This window comes from Octodon degus, unplaced genomic scaffold, assembly GCF_000260255.1.
Source record: "Octodon degus isolate 3935 unplaced genomic scaffold, OctDeg1.0 scaffold00085, whole genome shotgun sequence".
Lineage (NCBI taxonomy): Eukaryota > Metazoa > Chordata > Mammalia > Rodentia > Octodontidae > Octodon > Octodon degus.
The window spans coordinates 5,124,517-5,142,950 of NW_004524661.1; the positions used below are offsets into that span (position 1 = coordinate 5,124,517).

The window sequence follows — 18,434 nt, forward strand, 5'->3', positions numbered from 1 at the left end:
ACTTGGGGACTCACTTGATTTTTACTTCAGTAGTCTTCCTATTTCTTTCTTGTTACTGGGATCTTACCCAGGGAATATTGAGCTATATCCCCAGTGTATTTTACTTATTTTGAGACAGAATCTTGCTAAGTTGTCCAGGCTGATTTCAAACTTTCAATTCTCCTTTTGCAGCCCTACCAGTAGCTGGGATTGCAAGCATGTACCACCATGCTGAGCAACTTTAGTATTATTTTTGATATAGCTAGATTGTTCCTTTTACAAAGTGATAGAGTCTGAAAACTGTTTCCCATGTCCCTTTATCAAATATATGGCTCCCAAGTCCTTCAGGGCATACTTGCAGGGTGGTAACTTTAGGTTCTGATTAGTACAACTAAAGAAATCATGAACATTTGACTGGGGGCCTATCATTGGGAATGCCTCTTAGCAAATTATGTGTCCTATGATGAGATTTTGGTCAGTGATGGGTTGCATATATGTCTGTAATCCCATAAGCTTGTACCTCCTAGTGATGTATATACTCTATGAGGTTTGTGCAATAGTAAAATATTTTTTTAATGACATTTTATCCAGAACAGGTTCTGCCACTAAGTTCTGCCACTAAGTCTTGGAGAAAAGCAAAGAAAATTTACAGATACCTTGTAGGATTCTAAGGGCTAAGATCCTTATTCAGTTTTTCATAAAGGAGGCAAATTATATGGTGACTAATTGTTTAACAACCATACTATGAATTTTAACATATTATTCATGGTCTCTTTTCCTGCCATCACCAGCCTTAGATGATTCTAGTGGACATTACGTATTTAGACAGTCACGCATCACTCTTAAGTCCAATTTTTCTGTCACTCTGCTGGTTTTCTGCCCTCATGGTGCCACCTTCATGCGACCCCAACTCTACCACCATAAAGCTTTCAGCTTTTCCACAGCAAATTCTTCTCTTTAGGGTCATTTTCAACCACCTAAACTTGCAAGTGCAGCAGAAATAATCCACGCAGCCCTCTTCATGTAGGAGATTAGCAGCACAGTTATTTCTGCTATGTGCTGGGCATGTGCTCTATTCTGTTCTGCGATGGGGTTCAGTGATACATGATCTTGGCCCTCGGGGAGATTTAAAACTAGTTTGAAGATAGGTGAGTTTGATTTCTATGTTGGAGAATATTGCCTTACCTATTAGGGTCTACATATATACTGAAATAAGCAGTGATTTATTTTGATTTCAAGTGATGGAAAATTCAATTCAAACTGATTTAAACCAAAATGCAAAGGAGCTAGCATACGATTTCAACATACAGAGGTACGTGGCTTCAGGCGTAACTGTGTTCATAAGATGGAGTGAAGAATCCTGCCTTTCTTCTTCTTAAAAGCAACCTTTTCTTGGGGGTGGGGTAGATGGGTACTGAAGACTAAACCAAGTACTTAATGCTGAGCATTCCCAGTCATTTTTTTTTTTCTTTGTAACAGGGTCTCACTAAGTCCCTGAGTTTTCTGGGCTGGCCTTAAACTTGTACCTCTTCTGCTTCAGTCTCCCACGATGCTAAAGCTACAGGTGTCTGCCACCATGCCCAATCCCTGGAACATGTCTGTCCGTGGCAGCCTCTCTTTTAGTGAAACCCTGAGCAATTTAGCAGTCCTAGCAGGCAGAGCCATTGTTCATTTAAGTGTGATCCACTTACTCCTGAAACAGTTGCTGTGGTCAAGAGGGATTGAAGGTGCTTATAAGGTTGGTGTGGATCAGATACCCTGGAATCCTAGCATTGGGAAGACGGGTCAGGCCCCATGTATGACATGATCTGAAAACTAGGGGAGATAGACATGCGGAAAAGAGTTTGTTTCTTGTAGAAGGATCTACAGAAGCCAGACAGCAGAGAAATATAACAGAGCTCTGCTACATATATAATGAGTGGCTTATTCCGTACAATATCCTTAAGGCTAGTTGGGTATGCTAAAGGGATATCATTAATCATTGTAATTGCCTTCTCCCTGACAAGCAGCGTCCCTCCAGCCCAACCCAGTCTGGATTGAATAGACCATAAATGTAACCTACAAAAATCTGACCTAAATTATCATTCCATTGCAGTGACCTGGACAGAAATAACATCACCAGGATCACCAAGATGGACTTCGCTGGGCTCAAGAACCTCCGAGTCTTGTAAGTAACAAATGACCCTCTAATGAATTCTCATTTTCAGCTCTTCAGCTTCGTGAAAATGTTCCACTCACTACCCTGACATCACACCCTGAAGCACTGGCAACAGGAATCTACTGTTCTGCGGCAGAAAGCCCCTCATTATAGCACCCAAGTGCTCACAGGTTTCACCTTCTGTGTCTGGATGTCGCTGGCTGGGTGAGATCGATGGAGGAGCTCAGTTCCAGTGACAGGGAAAACAGAAGGCTATAAATGAATAAATCAACATGCCCAGCTTACAAGATGACAGCAATGTCAGGTTGACTAACCATGCTTCCCTTCCACAGAGATTATAATTTCTTCTCCAGCCCGTACACTAAAAGAGCAATTGGGACAAATGTTATTTATCTTGGTGCTTAATGGAGAGGAGGGGAAAAGGGAGAGAAAGGGCCAGACAGGGTCAGAGTACTTGCTCAATATTCACAGCTGTATAGACAGGTAGCAAAATTTTAGATGGGCATTGGTGGAACAGGGAAGCAAAGAATATTTGATTTTTTTTGCTGAAATTTGAACACGTTTACCCATCCTTAAGTCTGTAAGTGGTAAGAAACTTCCTTTATCTTTGTCCATTGAAAAGACATTCAGAGCTCTGAGAGAGGACCAACTCATTCCTTGTTCTTTCTTTTTTTTTGGTGGAACCGGGGATTGAACTCAGGCCCTCACGCTTGCCAGGGCAGCGCTTATTCCACTGAGCCATCTCCCCAAGTCCTTATTCCTCATTCCTTCTGTTCTCAGTAGTTGATGCTGACCCAGAAGTGTGCCCTGAAGTGTAACCTGGGCAATTTGGCCACTGCCTCGATGTTATTTGTGTCACGGACTTTTTGCTGGCAAATCTTTACTAGATTTAGCTAAAGTGTTAATAGCAGAGGCCACCTCTTTCTTTTGCTAATAGAATTTTGTATGCAGACCAGGACATGCCAGATTCTGCTTTGATTTAGAATTAACTACCCCATGCTACTTCAAGCCAATCTCTATACCTCTTTGAACCTCAGTTTTCTTGCCATCGGTATTGGTAACAGATACATAACAGTCCTTTCTTCTCATGTAGTTACACACAGATGGCTTCATGGTTTTAACATTAACATAAACAGTATATGCTTGTTCTCAGTAGCACTTGTCAAGTATTACTTTTCTAACATTGTTTTCCTGATTTGACAAGTGTTATTAATAACAACAATGATGGCAACCAACATGTGCAGGAGGATACTTTCCATGGACCAAGCATAGCATTTCTGAATGGTAACATATGAGGTTGTTGTTATTATGAGCCCCTTTTTGCAGCAGAGGCACACAGAGCACAAATAGGATAGAGAGCTTCAGCTTCCCATTGCAGGTGACCAAAGGAACTAAAATCGGAACCCAGACTATGTGTCTTCTAATGCGCATGTTGTACTGCTGTGTGTTTGCATTCTAGAAAGCTTAGAAAACCAAGACAGTGAAGTGTTCCCAATTTGAAAACCGCAGCTGGTGCTAGGAATAGTGCTTAGTGTTGGAATGTGTTCTTGGTAGGTGCTAGACCCTGGGTCCAGTCCCTAGCACTGAAAAGAGAAGGTGCACCACTGGTACTCAGGGTTTCCCTACCAGGGTGTGGGACCATGAGTGTCTGAGTGCTGGACCACCAGCTACAGCCAGGCGCTCCCACTGAGTGTTTTCCTGTCTTTGGTCCTGAACAGGCTTCTGTCATCATCCTCAGAGAGACAATCCATCCCTGTGCAAGTTGTTCTTTTGCCACAGAAGCTCCACTCCTGTCAGGTGACTGGCAGCCCTGACAAGGTGTATGTTGTGGATCAGACTGAGATAAGGGTGGAAAATTCCATGATTTTGTGATTCAGTTTAGGATGATCTTTATTGAAGAAATGTAAGAAGGAGACTCCTGCTTCCAGGTCATTTGCCCAGTTTAGGTTTTCTTTATTTATGTATTTTGTGCAGGGTCTCACTATGCAGCTCACACTCATAGTGATCCCCCTGCTGTCAGCCTCCTCAGTGCTGGGATTAGAGGCCTGCACCCCCACGCCTGGACTAGGTCGCCAGCTCAGCGCACCCGGGTGCAGGGCTAGCACGCCATGTAGTGCTAGTGATCAAGATTGAACTCTGGTCCCTGTGCTTGCCTAAGCAGGCATTAGTCTGCTGAGCTATCTCATCAGCCCTCATTTGCCCAGTTTAAAAAAACAGAAATTTATTGAGTCTCTCAATTCTTTTCAATTTCTTCCCCTGTGTCTGTGAGAAATTTCCCTTCATAAGTCACAAATTCCCCCTCATAACTCATTTTCTAACCAAGTCAAAAATAACCCTTTGATCTTCTTACTATTACATCAGCAAGCCTAATAAAAATTCCAATTTTCTTATCTGTTCTCTGCAAATAGAAACTTTACTTTTTTATTTATTGTTTTTTAAAAGGACAAAAAAAACCTGTTTAATTTGTTTCAGTCCATAATCAGCTGGTTCCAAGGCAGGGTGGAACATGGCAGAGGGGAAAGAGTTCATGGGGATGGGGCTCAGTAGCAAAAGCAACAAGAGAGGGAGAGAGAACAGCCTCAGGAACTTTAAAATAATAACAAAAGATCAGATTAATATCTTCTGGATGATCTATAACGTTCCTTTGACTATAGTTTATCTATTCAGTTAATTGGTACATTCTTCTTATTTTGATCAGCAATGCCAGAAAGCCTTTTACCCCTACTTTATAGACTCTGTTAATATACTATTTCATTATATTGCTTATCAACTCAAAGACAATCTCATTCACATGGCCCTTTGTTACTGTGAAAGAGCCTGTGAGCTACAATAGTTGAAATGCTTTCTAGCACCAATAAAATATCCCCAATTTTCCCCATATTTTCTCTGAATCTGTTCTTTTGTAGCTGAGCAATCTACATGGCTTTTTAAAAAGCTTTCTTCACTTCTTGGCCCATTTCCTCTATATGCTTCTTATTTACAGTTTTTAATGACGCCAGATAATACTCAATAGTCGTGAATAACCCGAGCTTGCCACCCATTTCTCTGGAGAACTGTTAATAGGGTGCAGGTGAATTGGTGAAGGCAGAGGAAACAGAGATGGATTGGTATGCTTCAGCTCCATCCTAGGGCAATTTCTGTAAGTGAAGTGTGTTCAAGGAGGAGATATAAGAGGTGCCCATGACAGTTATTTCCCCCTGGGGTGGGAGTAGGAAAAGATCTATTCTGGTGGTATCAATTGTATTCCTTTTCTTAGCAATCTATTTAAGGGTTCTGCTATGTTTACAATGTGGGAAGCAGCTTTATCCCAAATGGGGTTAATAAAAGAATTAAACTCCGCCTCCACCATCATCACATGAGGGCCGTTTCCGATTCTGATCCAGTGCTAAACCTAAAAAAAAAGAAACAATGCTGAAGAGCTGAAAATGAACACAGTATGTGTCCCTCTAACTCAGAACAGACCCCAGCCACTGGCAGCTCTTCTGCGAACTCAGCCTCAGCTCTCCTGTCCTGCGTCTGCTCAGTGAGATGAGGGTGGCATCCATGGATTTCATGTTTGCTCTTGGCTTGCCTCTCAGCCTTGGAGTAGGGTGGGGATTGATGGCTCTTCCATTCAGTCCATCTTTGTTTTACTAGATGGCGATTATTTATTGTGCTTTTAAATGACAGGCTGGGCTCTGGTAGATCTAGGAAGTAGATCTGAAGAGTGGGGGGTTAGGGGGGCTGCATAACTTTCTGATGCAAGTGATGGCGTGAAAGGTAAATGAGAAGAGCTAAATCAAGAGGTATTCACAAAGGTGTGTGCAGAGTGAAAGAATTCAAGAAGAGATGGTAGAGTCCTGAGGCTCCTGACAGCAGGGAGCCACTACTGGCCTCTCAGAGCACCATGTGCAGCAGAGCAGGGACTGCCTGACAGCCCCTATGGCCTTAGGTAGAGGGACACAGTCAATTGAAGTGACTTAGCCAGGAGAGGAAAGAATAAATCTCCTACTCTCACAGCCCGCTATGGTCTTCCCACCTGCTCCTGATTCCCACTCCTTGATTCCAGCAGGAAACTAGAAGTCAAGGCGCTTCCTCTGGAAGCCAGTGAAAACCCAGCAAGGTAGAAAATGGGCAAGAATCACACAGGCACATATTTCACCACCTCTTCCTCTTGTAAGAAATGCTGATCCTGTGAGTTTACTGCGCATAGAGTGAAGATGCATATCACAGGAAGTGGGAGCCAGGCCTTTTCAGAACCCCAGAGACAGTGTAACCCTCAGTCTCACTAAAGTTAGTCCTTTTTCTAGTTGGAAAATAATGACAGCAGCTTTGTGTTTGATTCATTGACTGATTAGAGGATTGTAAAGCCTAGTGAATGAATTCCAGTCACTAAGCACTGAACTGGCTGTTTGGCAAGATGTACTCGTGTGAATCCGTTCATCTTCCAAGGCCTCCTTGCCATATGGCAGGATGGAAAAGAAGAGGAAGAAGGGAAGGAGCATTTATTAAGCTTCTAATTGTACTTCAGATTATGTGCTTGGTTAATTTTAAATTCCATTTGTATTTTTGTAACATATGGTGGTGTTTTACTTTCTCTACAGAGAAGGAACTGGGTCTCAAGAGGTAGACTACCTATCCCAGTGTAATACCGTCAGCTTGGGATAAGTAGGACTGGGATTCAAAACAACATCTGCAAACTGTACCAGTCTGGGCCCCGAGGATGTGCATGCCCTAGCTAGCTGTGTGACTGCACGTGTGTCACATCTCTTTGGAGAGTCTCTGGATATCTCTGTTCAGTCACTTCCATGTCTACTAAGTGAGGAGCCTGTGAGTGGCCTCAGATAGGAAGGCTGCAAATGACACAGCTGCAGCGTGGATGAAGCCTGCCTCAAGCCGGCTGACCCCCCGACTGCTCATTGGTTCTGACCATTTGATATTTGGAAGCACAAAGGTGAGATGTCATAGAACCTAATAAAATGCCCTCACCTACTTGGATAGTCAGAAATTCGAGATTCTGATACACAATCAATATGTATAGTGGCCCAGAGTTATGAGGGTATGATTACAGGAAGTGCCACCTTCCTGTTCCTTAGGCGTAGTTGGGAAGTAGACTGAAAATTAGACACACAGGCCCGATGGGTAAGAGTGCAGGAGGGAATGATGTGTCTGCAGGTAGCCATCGTAGAAGGTCCATTTCAAAGGGAAGATGAGCCCTTCCTGTGTTTCTGCCTCGTCCGGCGGAAGCCCTGGTCCTTCTTTGACTCTCCCTTCCACAGAAGCATCCTCTGGCCACAATCCTATATCTCCCCAATCCATTCAGTCACCAAATATGATTTGATTCACTCCCTGGCCCAGGGTCAGCCCCACCCACACGGAAGTCATGCTGCCTCATTCTTCCTCTTCTTTACTGCTCAGCTAATCCATTTTTTTTTTTTTTTAAAGTAGGGACAACAAATGTTTCATTGTGCATTCAAGTATTAAGGGTAAGCCATATACATGAATCAAACTCTCTTGGGCAGAGTGTTTAGGGTATTTTAATAACTGCTGTGGAGGGCTTAAGGGAGGAGCAAGGCCTGTGCCTGGGGATAGGGGGAGCGAGCCTTTGTGACCAGCACCAACCGTTCGTGCCCACCAGGGAACCTCAAGCATTTGCGGTTGAGATTGCCCAGGCCCAGGGTAAGGGCAGTTCCTGGGCACAGGCTGATTTGCTTAGCTGCAACCAGCTGTCTCACAGTACAGTAGCTTCACCCTTTCTACTAGGGTGAACAGGGAAGGCCCTTTTCAATGAAGTATTTTTGAATCCGTGGAGGGAGTTCCAAGGGGAGAGATGATGAATATATGTGTGGTTTTTCTAAGAAGCAGTTTTTACCTTTTCCTTTTCTGTGCAACATCCTGCAGTGCTTGGGGGGCATTTGCTGAGAACATTCTTAAAATAGAGGCATGCAAACCAATCTGTCAGGTAGACGTGTGCAGGCGGTGACACTCTGGTTACCGTGACACCAAGCTGGGATTTGAGTTTTCTTGTCCTGCCACACTGCTTCCAGTTGGAGGGGCACAGAGGGTGTCACAGGGGGCTAACAGCTGCATGGCCAGGGCATCAGATGAGAATTCCTCGGCAAGCTTGTCCTTGACATTTGCTGCCTCTTTGGTTCTAGGCATCTGGAAGACAACCAGGTCAGCATCATTGAGAGAGGCGCCTTCCAGGATCTAAAGCAGCTGGAGCGATTGTAAGTGAAGTACAACCCCTGTCTTAAATAGAGCGTTTTGTCTGTTGGCATATGTTTTGTTAAGTGGACTTGTGGCCTTGTTAAAAACAACTTTTTAATGTTTAATGAAATGTTTGCTGTTGCATTTAAAGCCCACCAAATGTATGTCCCAGAGACCCCGAAATGCACTTGCATGCCTTGTCTTAAAAAGATGATGGGGTCTGCATCTGGGGTTTGTCTTTCCTCTTCTCCAGCTTGAGTTTGCTCTGGGTTTTTCTACATGTGGCTGGTTTGCAGGCAGCCCTCAGCCTTCCCTTCTAGGAGGAGGGAAGCCTGCACTTACCCTGTCATGGAAGCCAGAATCATGTACTCCCTACTCCTCCGCAAGGAGCGCACGCTCCTCCCCAGTCTGTTCTCCCCAGGCTCCTCAGCTGCACTCTCCTGGGAGAGGAGGGCTGGGCCAGTGGGCGGAGCCCTCAGCAGGGCTGTTCTTCCTTGGAGTGAGCATCAGCCTCTGCGAGGTAGCCCACATGGTTCCAGGAGAGAACACATCGCCAGGAGTTTAAAAATAGGCCACTGTTCTGCCTCCATCAGATCAGAAGCAAAAGAGGTGGGACAGGAGACGGATGGGGCCTCCGTTTATTTTGCCGATGAATGCTTTTGCAGAAAACGCTAGGGTCACTTTGCTGAGGAGGGCTGCTCAGGTGGTTACGTGGGCAGCTTCACTTTCCATCAGTTAATCACATCTGGCAGCTCCTAACATCTGGATATTTGCTTTCTGCCCTCTGAGCAGGGACTGTCCCCAAGAGCACTTAGTCATGCTGGTGGGCGGCTCTCTTGAGAGCTTCCCTCTGCATCCTAGTTGCCCTGACATTTGCCTCCTTCCTCTTCTCAGTTGGCGGGCGTGGTTGCCCACAGTTCCACTAGCTTGCCTAGAAGAATTCTTCTCTGGTCACCTGTCTTGGTGCCAAATCTCATGTACAGAGATAGTGTGGGTGAAGTGCATGCCAGCCAGCAGCTTATTAGCTTAATAACGTGCTACTTTTTTCCCATGAAGTAATTCCATCTGAGGCCTCTCAGGAGTGGGGATGGTCCTCATCTCGTGAACATCACTGTCACCTAATAGGATGTTTTCCTCCTTCCTGATGTGTAGATGGTCTCTTTTATTGTTCTCCTTCCGGATCAAATCCCAGCATATGTTCTACTGTTATTGGTATGAAACGGTGACATTTATTTCTCATGAGGGGAAAAATTATAAAACTAATGCATGTTACCTTTGTTTATACTTTGATCTTTACATTTTGCCAAACTTGAGTTCTTCTATCTGAAGTCAAAGAAAGCAGAAGTATTTGTTGAACTTGGTTCTCCTGTATGAAATAATTAACATTTATATGAAAAAATAAACACACAGTCCTTTGCGAAAAGGTGCTTCCTTACGTAGTCTTCTGATTATAAGAGTAAATAAATTCCTAACTCATTGAGTTTGTGGTTGTTGGGAAGGAGTTAGCTGAGTCCTTTGGACCGCAGGAGCTGTGCTACCATCGCATTTAGTTCCACAAAATTCCTCAGAGCTGTTATTATCCTGCTTTTATAGATGGAGAAACAAAGACCCAGCAGTATCAAGCCAAAGAATTGTCAAGCATGGCGAGCAAGAGGCAAAGCCACATCTGCCTGACATCAAAGCCCATGTCGTTTTGTATTCCTGTGTTGCAGGCATTAGATGAAGTATGATCTTTAGCAGTGGCCTTGCAAATAACCTCTCACATACCCATTTCACCCCAGGGAGTATCAGTGAATTATTCTGGCAAGAAGCCTGGTGAACAAGGCTGAAATACCATGCATGTCTGGGGAGCTGAAGGGATTACAACTGCAGAATAAACCTGGCTATTTCTCTGCTGTGGTATATTAGGTGGGTAATGCTAGCTGCTATTCTAGATAAGCCCTCAAATCTTAGTGACTTAACACAATAGAGGGTTAGTTCTTTTTCATATAAAACCCAATATGAGTGACACTCACAAGGCCTCTCTCCTCCAATTGGAGAGTCAGGCATGCATTTTGCTTTTATTCCTTGACTTTACCATCTTTAAATCTTGGCATCCTCTGTATGAGCCTTTGTCTGTTGCCAAGCCAGTGGGTGGGAAAATGGCATGAAGGGTTGCCCAGAGGAAATTTCCATGGCTTAGACCTGGAGGAAGTACCTGGTGCTTCCGCTCTTTCATAGTTGTGTGGCTAGAGTACACTGTGAGAGAGACTGGGACAGGGAGTGCAGCCCTGTGCCCAGCAAGTACAGAAAACTGGCTTAGGGCCTGGTTGGCCAGGCTATGACTTCTATTGCAAGAAGCTGAGTAAGTCGTTGATGAGGAGGAAGATCAGAGTGGTGGGCTGCTGGCCTCGTCTACACACCTGGACGAAGGCAAGGCCTCTTGGTGTTAGCAAGAAGAGATGTGTGTGCATGAGGGGTGTTACGAATGCTGACTGGCATTAGTCTGGTTTCTGTTATCCAATCTGTCCTCAGTCAAACTGAGTGACACAAAATGAGAAAATATACTTGATGTGGAGAACTGAAGAAACACGTGGCAGATCATGCCATCACTAGCTCTTACTCCTGCTTCGCCTTATCTGTGTTTCTGCATCTGATGGTAGACTGTCTTATTCATCATATCCCCGAATGCAGCCTCCAATGTATGTAAATTTTGATGATTCATTTATGGAAAATTTATTTATATTTTGAATGTTGATTATTGGTTTGTTCTCTTGAGGCTTATTGGGAAAGAAGAGCAAAAAGTCTATCCTATGTGTTCTTGTTCACAATTTCTTATTCCTGTGAAAGGACACATGTTCCAGACCAAGAATTAAGATGCAGGCTTTGTGTTTTTGTTTTGTTTTGTTTTTGCTATAGAAAATATCTGAGGCTGGGTGCTTTATGAAGAAAAGAGGCTTATTTATTTCACACTCTGGAAGTTGGCAGCCTAGGACTAGACAGCATCATCATCAGTTCCGACTTTGGTGGCAGCTCCCTTGGATACGTGACATCACAGCACATACCATTAGGTGGAGGCACATGTGAGGGGGGAGATCACTTGGGGAGACAGGAAGTCAGAGAGTGGGGAGGGCTACCTCCCTCGCAGGCCACCTTCTGTCCTCTTTGAGGGTGATACCCATGACCCAATCACCTGCCACTAGGTTCCACCTCTATAAGATGCCACATGAAGAACTAGACTTTCAACACAAGAACATTTGCAGGACACACTCAAAGAATTACCACACTGCAGCACCTTCCACTCATATGTATACATCATTATTCCTATCATGAAACTTACAATGCTGTATGTTAATTCCCTATTTTCCAGATTGTCTCTACTCAGAATCAGGACTATGTGAAGGTCTGGAATCATGTACATGTAGCTCTTAGTGTCAAATCCTCGAACAAAGCTTAGGGATTTACTGATAGTAAGTGCTTAGGGAATATTTAAAATACTACTTGAGTTTTTGCTCCACATCATAGGTTCTGAACTAAGATGAATTTTGCTTCCTCTATAGGTGATGCTTGGCAGTGTGTAGAGACATGTTTGATTTTCGTAAGTGGGGGATGACACCTAATGAGTAGAAGCTGGAGATATGTCTAAATATCCTAAAATGCATAGGAGAGCTGCACACAAAAAAAATTAGCCCCAATGACACTAGTACTGATATGGGAAACTTTATCTGTTAGGTGTCGGGTGGCATATTAGGTACTGTATGTATACTATCTCATTTATTCCACACAAGAATATTATGAGGCTCAAGTGTTCATATCCCATTTAACGAAATATAAAATTCAAAGCCCTAACTATAAAATATTGTCACGAAATATGTTTACCCTCAATCTACTTTAGCTGAATCTCCTTGCTAGCTTCTAGAAGGTGAGAGAAGATGAGGTTGATTAGAAGATGAAGCAAAGAGGAGACACACAAATGAAATAGGTGAGCCACGCTGTAAGAAAACTGCTGTAGTTTCTTACAAAGCTCAGTATCATGAAAAGGACAGTAAGTGACTGTTGTAGATTAGAAGCAACTTAGGCAAAAACAGCAGCATGAAAGTAAAGAGAGTCACTGAAACTAATGTGTTCAAAGATCCCTGAATGATCTAGAAAGTGATAAGACTGACATTCGTTACCTTATTATATAAACATGGTAGGCTATAATCTACAGGATAGACTTTAAAAGCAATAGTAATAATTATAATAACTCAATAGAGGAAGAAAGGACATGAATGATACACTAGCATATGAAATAAAAGGAAATAAAAAGAATATAGAAGAAATGGGACAAATAAAAAAACAAATAGTAAGATAACTCATGTAAACATAAATATATCATGATTAGTTAACCCATATAAATGGATTGATGTCCCTATTAAAAGACAGATTCTTAGAGTGGAATAGAAAAGAACAATAATTATGTGCTTTTTAAAAAGACAGATTTTGGGCCATCCAGATAGCTCAGCGGAATAAAGTGCCTCCTTAGGCAGATGCAGGGACTGGGGCCTGATCCCCAGTATGCTGTGCCAGCTCCGCCACCAGGGCATCATGAGATGGCTATTGAGACTGAGTGTGGTGGTGCATGTCTGTAATCCCAGTGCTTGGGAGGCTGTAAACAGGAGAATCACTATGAGTCTGATCTGTGTAGTGAGACACGAAAAAACCTGTGCTAAATATATTAAAAAATAATAAAAAATAAAAAGACAAATATTAAATATAAAGATAAAATAGTTTAAAATAAAAGGATAAAAGATGCCATAAAAATTGATTGAAAGATACTTGTTATAGCACTATTGACACTGGATAAAATGCATTTTAAAAAGGAAACATTATTGGATACAAAGGGTGATATTTAATAATGATAAAGTAGAATAAATTAATAAATACGCTAAGAATAAACAGCAAATCTAAGTCTGTGTGTGTCTAGAAATGTAGCCTGAAAATATATAAAGGAAATATTGGTAAAACTAAATAGGTAGATTGATGAGTTTATGACCGTAATAATGATACTTCCTCAACAATTGATACATCTCACAAATATAATGATTAGTAACATGTAGAATATTTTAACAGTAATATTTACAAATCTGACTGAGTTTGTATATAGATAACATGACAAACAACAGCAGTAGAATTAAAAACACTCTTTGCATATCCACATGAAATTACTATACTGGTTAAGAAAGCAGGTCGCAGCTTCAGTGCCAGTGAGATGGCTCAGTGGCATAAGTACCTGCCTGGCAAGTACAAGGTTCTGAGTTCAAGCCCCAATGTGTGTGTGGTGGGGGGAGACAAAGAAAGCAGGCCTCCACAGATGTCAAAGGACTGAAATTTTATGGAGAAAATGTTCTCTAATAGCAGAAATAATCAAGAAGTCAATAAGAAAACAGGTACGTGGAGCAAAGATGATCCCTGAGCCACAAAATAAAATAATAATAAAATAAAATAAAACAATCAGTAAATTATCCCAATAACCCTTCAACATATGCAGCTGAGGAAGGAAGAACAACTAATGTTGGCAACACTGTTGAGGTATCTCCTCTAGGTTGGAGGAAATAGAGGGGCATAACTGATCCTGGGAATTGTCTAGTCCTAAAATTAACAATTTGTAATCTGTGGAAACACTGGTGAGTTTGAGGAAAGCTGCCCAATCTGAGAATTCCTTCAGGTCCAAATTATGACACATACAAAGGAACATGATGTGCTGATGACAGGACTTCGGATATTCTGGTCCCCACAAACACTTTAAGCTATTAAAAGCAAGGTGGGTTGTTTTTGTTTTTGTTTTTGTTTTTGTTGTTATCTTGTGGTCAGTTGAGCTCGCCCTGGGGGCGAGGCTGGCATAGCATGTGGTGCCGGGGATTGAACCCAAGTCCCTGTGGTTGCCTAAGCAGGTACTTTAGACTGCTGAGCTATTTCACTGGCCCAAGGTGCTTGTTTATTTGTTTGTTTTGGTAAAGAATGGCCCAGAATTGACATAAAACTTACTGAAGTGGAGAATCAGAACAGGAAATATAGTAGGAATGGATGAAAATGCAACTTGTGGGAAGTGTTAGAAGTCACCAGAAGAGTAAGATCTTCAAAAACACAAGGCTGCATTTTTCATTAATTTATAAAAACAAGAGTATGTTAAACACTTGAAGTTACAGAGAAATTTATGTCACTTAAGAAATAAGCCAGTAAGATTATGATTGATGCTTATGCCGTTGTTTTAATTAGAAAAATAAAAATATGATGAAACATAATAACCTCCTTAGAAACAAGGAAAACATACAAAAAAAGATACCCACAAAACAGATGACAACTGTAATAGAAGAGCCATTCAAAACTAGCTGCTATGAGAATTAAGATCTTGTAAATTATAAAAGAACATAAGTCTAAATTTTACAAACTTGGAAATTGGATGATTAGAGAAAAGTAGAACTTGAAAGGTGGGGTGAGGAACCCAAGAAAGAATTTAGAAATAAAAGAAGTCATCTCAAAATAAATATTACTAGTACAATTCTGAAAACAGACTTGTAGGAATTACACTATCCAGTTTCAAGGCCCGCTGTATAAAGCCGTAATAATCAAGACAACATGCTATTGGTGAAATAATACATAAATCAAAGGCATGAAATAGAGCGAAAATCACTCCAGGCCAACACAGTCAACTGATTTTTGATGAAGGAGCAGAGACAATTGAGTGGACAAGGAATAGTCCTTTCAACAAATGGCTCTGGAACCATTAAACATCTGTATGCAGAAAAAACAAGACCCGATACTTATGGCTTAAAGTCAAAATGCATCTCCAGCCTAACTGTAAGATGTAAAACTACACAACTTCTGGAGGAAAACATAGTGGATAATATTTATGTGATCTCAGGTTTGGGGATGAGCTTTTTGATGCAACCCCAAAAGCATGATCCATGAAAGCAAAAAAAAAAAAAAAAAAGGATGAATTACATTTTACTAAAATTTAAAGTTGTGGGCCAGGGAAATAGCTCAATGACTTAAGTTCCTGCCTACCAAGCACAAGGTCCTGAGTTCAATCCCTGATACAAAAAAAAAAAAAAAAAAAAAAAATTAAACTTTTGTCCTCTCAAAGACATTGTAAGGCCATGAAAAGAAAAGCCACAGAGTGCCTACAAGATAGCTCAGTGGTCTAAGAGCCAGCCTGGCAAGCACAAGGAAAGCCATGTTGGCCCCTGAACACGGGGCATGTCGGCCACTGAAAACAGGCATGGTGGTGCATGCCTGTAATCCTAGTGCTGCGGAGGCTGAGACAGAAAGATCACTTGTGAGTCCAAGTTGTGTAGCAAGACCCTGTATCAAATAAATAAATATTAAAAGAAAAAAAGCCACAGATAGGGAAATTATTTACAAACCACATATCTGATTAAACATCTATATGCAAAATACACAAAGAAGGTTAAAACCTTAATAGTAAGAAAAGCATTTTCCTCCTGTGAAGGTTAATTTTGACTGCCAACTTGATTGACTTAAGAGACACCTAGGAAGTAAGCAGAGGGCACATGAGGGTGTCTGGGTGGGTCTTGGGGATGGCAGCCACAGGAATTCTTTCTGGTCCCAGGCCTCATCCTCTGTGCACCCTTTTCCTCCCTCTGCTTCCTGGGTGCAATGAATTGAGCCACTCTCCCCAGCTGCACTCATCAGTGACATCACTGTCTTCAGGCCAGCTTACCATAAATCAAAACATCTAAAACTAGGGCACGAAACAAACATCTATTTCAACTTGCACATGTCAAGAATTTTGTCTCAGGAACACAAGGCTGACTCAGACCTCTCTTATCAAATAAATAAATATTGAGCCTTTTTCTGCACATGGATGTTTAAAGATTCCAGAGCCATTTGTTGAAAGAACTATGCCTTCTCCACTCCTTCATCACAAATCAGTTGACTATGTTGACTTGGATTTATTTTTGCTCTATTTCATTGCCAGCAATTTATGTGAGTATTATTTCACCAATTCCATGTTTTCTTGATTACTATGGCTTTATACACGTTGAAACTGGTACCACTGCTCCTGAGGACAAGGGACCTTTTGAGGTAATTGCCCTGTGGAGCCCTCATGAGGTTGGCGGAGGTGTGTGGAGTATTACAGGAACAGGTGTTTTCTGTAGTCCAGACACTTATTCTGGAAAAATCAGAGATTTGCCCCTCCTGTTATTAATAAACATCCATCTGAGATCTGCAAATGATGGAGAAGATCCTTCCTGCTGTTTGATAGTTCTGAGAGACTCATTAAACTCATTTGATCCCATCTTCTTTTTTCTTTTTTTAGCCTCTAGTGGTTGTTTTTGCATAAACATACTCTTGCTTCTTAGGACTACTACTTCTGTCTTATTTGAAAGAGATGATACCTTTCTTGTACAAATCTACATCCTCTTTTTTGTGTGTGGCAACTGGAATGGAGGCCAGGCACTGCATGAAGCCCTTTTTATTTTGAGACAATGTCTTGCTAAGTCAGTAAATTGTCTAGTCTGGGCTTGAATTTGTGAACCTTCTGCTGAACCCTCCCAAAGAACTGGGATCAAAGAAAAAAAAAAAAGAAAAAAGGAAAGCTTACATATTTTTGGGGCCAGTGAGATAGCACAGCGGTGTTAAGCACCTGCATAGGCAAGCTTAGGCAGGTGCAGGGGACCACGGTTTGATCCCCAACACCACATACTGCACCAGCCCTGCCCTCAGGGCAAAAAAAAAAAAAAAAGGAGAACCAAAGAGCTGGGATCAATGCATGTACCAGAGCCACATGTCTATGTCCATTTTAGTGTGAAAAGTTTATTTTAAAAATTTGACCCTATTGAATTCTGCTTGAATTATAGATTCATGAGCAAAATAAAAGTTCTTTCAATGAAAAGATGTGTGTAATAATCTAGGTAGAATTTAAGAAGAAATAATTAATTGAAAATGCTTTAAGAAAACTAGAAGATGGAAAGGTTAGGTTTTAAAGAAATCAATAAAAAAGAACTTAAGGAAAATTAACAGATACATAAGTGAGACAATAAAGTTCTAACATATGCATCATAGTAATCTCTGAGGAAGAAAACTAAAATAATTGAAACAAAACAAAACTGATAGTATAGATGACTAATTCAAAAAAATTTTCTTACATGAATTTGAAAGTATGTCTTGAAAGGATACTGAAAAGTTAGAAAAGTAAACCCTGAAAAGTCAAAACAAAATATATTGTTGGCATTGTTTTTAATTTATTTATTCATTCATTCAATTTTTATGTATTTGGTACAGGGTCTTGCTACACAGATCAGACTCGTAGTAATCCTCCTCTCTCAGCCTCCCCAGCACTGAGATTGTGGTTGTGTGTCACTATGTCGGGTTTCAGTGGCTGGCTAGGCATGCCCAGGGGTGGGGCCAGTGAGGCATGTGGCATCTGGGATCCAGCCTGGGACCTTGTGCTTTCCAGGCAGGCACTTAGACCACCAAGCTATCTCCCCAACCCCCCCAAATATATTGTAATAAAACTATTGTTTTTTAAAAGAGAGACAGTCCATAAATGTTTAATCAGAGACAATAAAACGAATATTTAATTTTTGTCGTACTAGCTGATGCTCAAACTTGTTTCCAGAATACAACTGAATAACTCTGAGGAAACAAAATATGAGCCACAGACTACACATTCAGCCATACTTGGGTTCCAAGGTAACAGTTGCATACCACCATGAACCTTCAAGCATCCTGGTACTGTGATTCCCATGGAGTTCTTTCTAGTGAGTCATCCAGAGAAAATGTTTCAACCACCAAAGCCCTAGAGAGATGTATGCATAAGAACAGATACAGTCTGCACTTTGAACATTTTCGGAGAGTGAAATGAGACATGTGACTGAGCTTTGGAATTCTATTGAATGAATATGAGAGAGGAAGGAATATGTTCTCCATCCTCTTCCATGCATTCTTTTTCTCTGCTGGCTATGCTAGTTAGCTTTTCATTGCTATAACAAAATACCTGAGAGAGTCAGCTTATAAAAAGAGAAGAGTTGACTTATAGTTTTGGGAATGCCGGTCCACAGCTCAACAGTGGCTCTGTTGCTTTTGAGTCTTTGGTGAGGCGGCACATCCTGGTAGGAGTGTG

At 41.6% G+C, this 18,434-nt stretch overlaps 1 protein-coding gene across 1 annotated transcript in view; it reads left to right on the forward strand.

Moving 5' to 3' along the window:
- Slit3 (slit guidance ligand 3) overlaps positions 1-18,434 on the forward strand; it is a 621,317-nt gene that overhangs the window by 47,165 nt on the left and 555,718 nt on the right. Inside the window, exons 2-3 of the mRNA XM_004637040.1 lie at positions 2,075-2,146; positions 8,275-8,346. Coding sequence (XP_004637097.1) covers positions 2,075-2,146; positions 8,275-8,346 — 144 coding nt within the window. The remainder of the gene's footprint in view (positions 1-2,074; positions 2,147-8,274; positions 8,347-18,434) is intronic.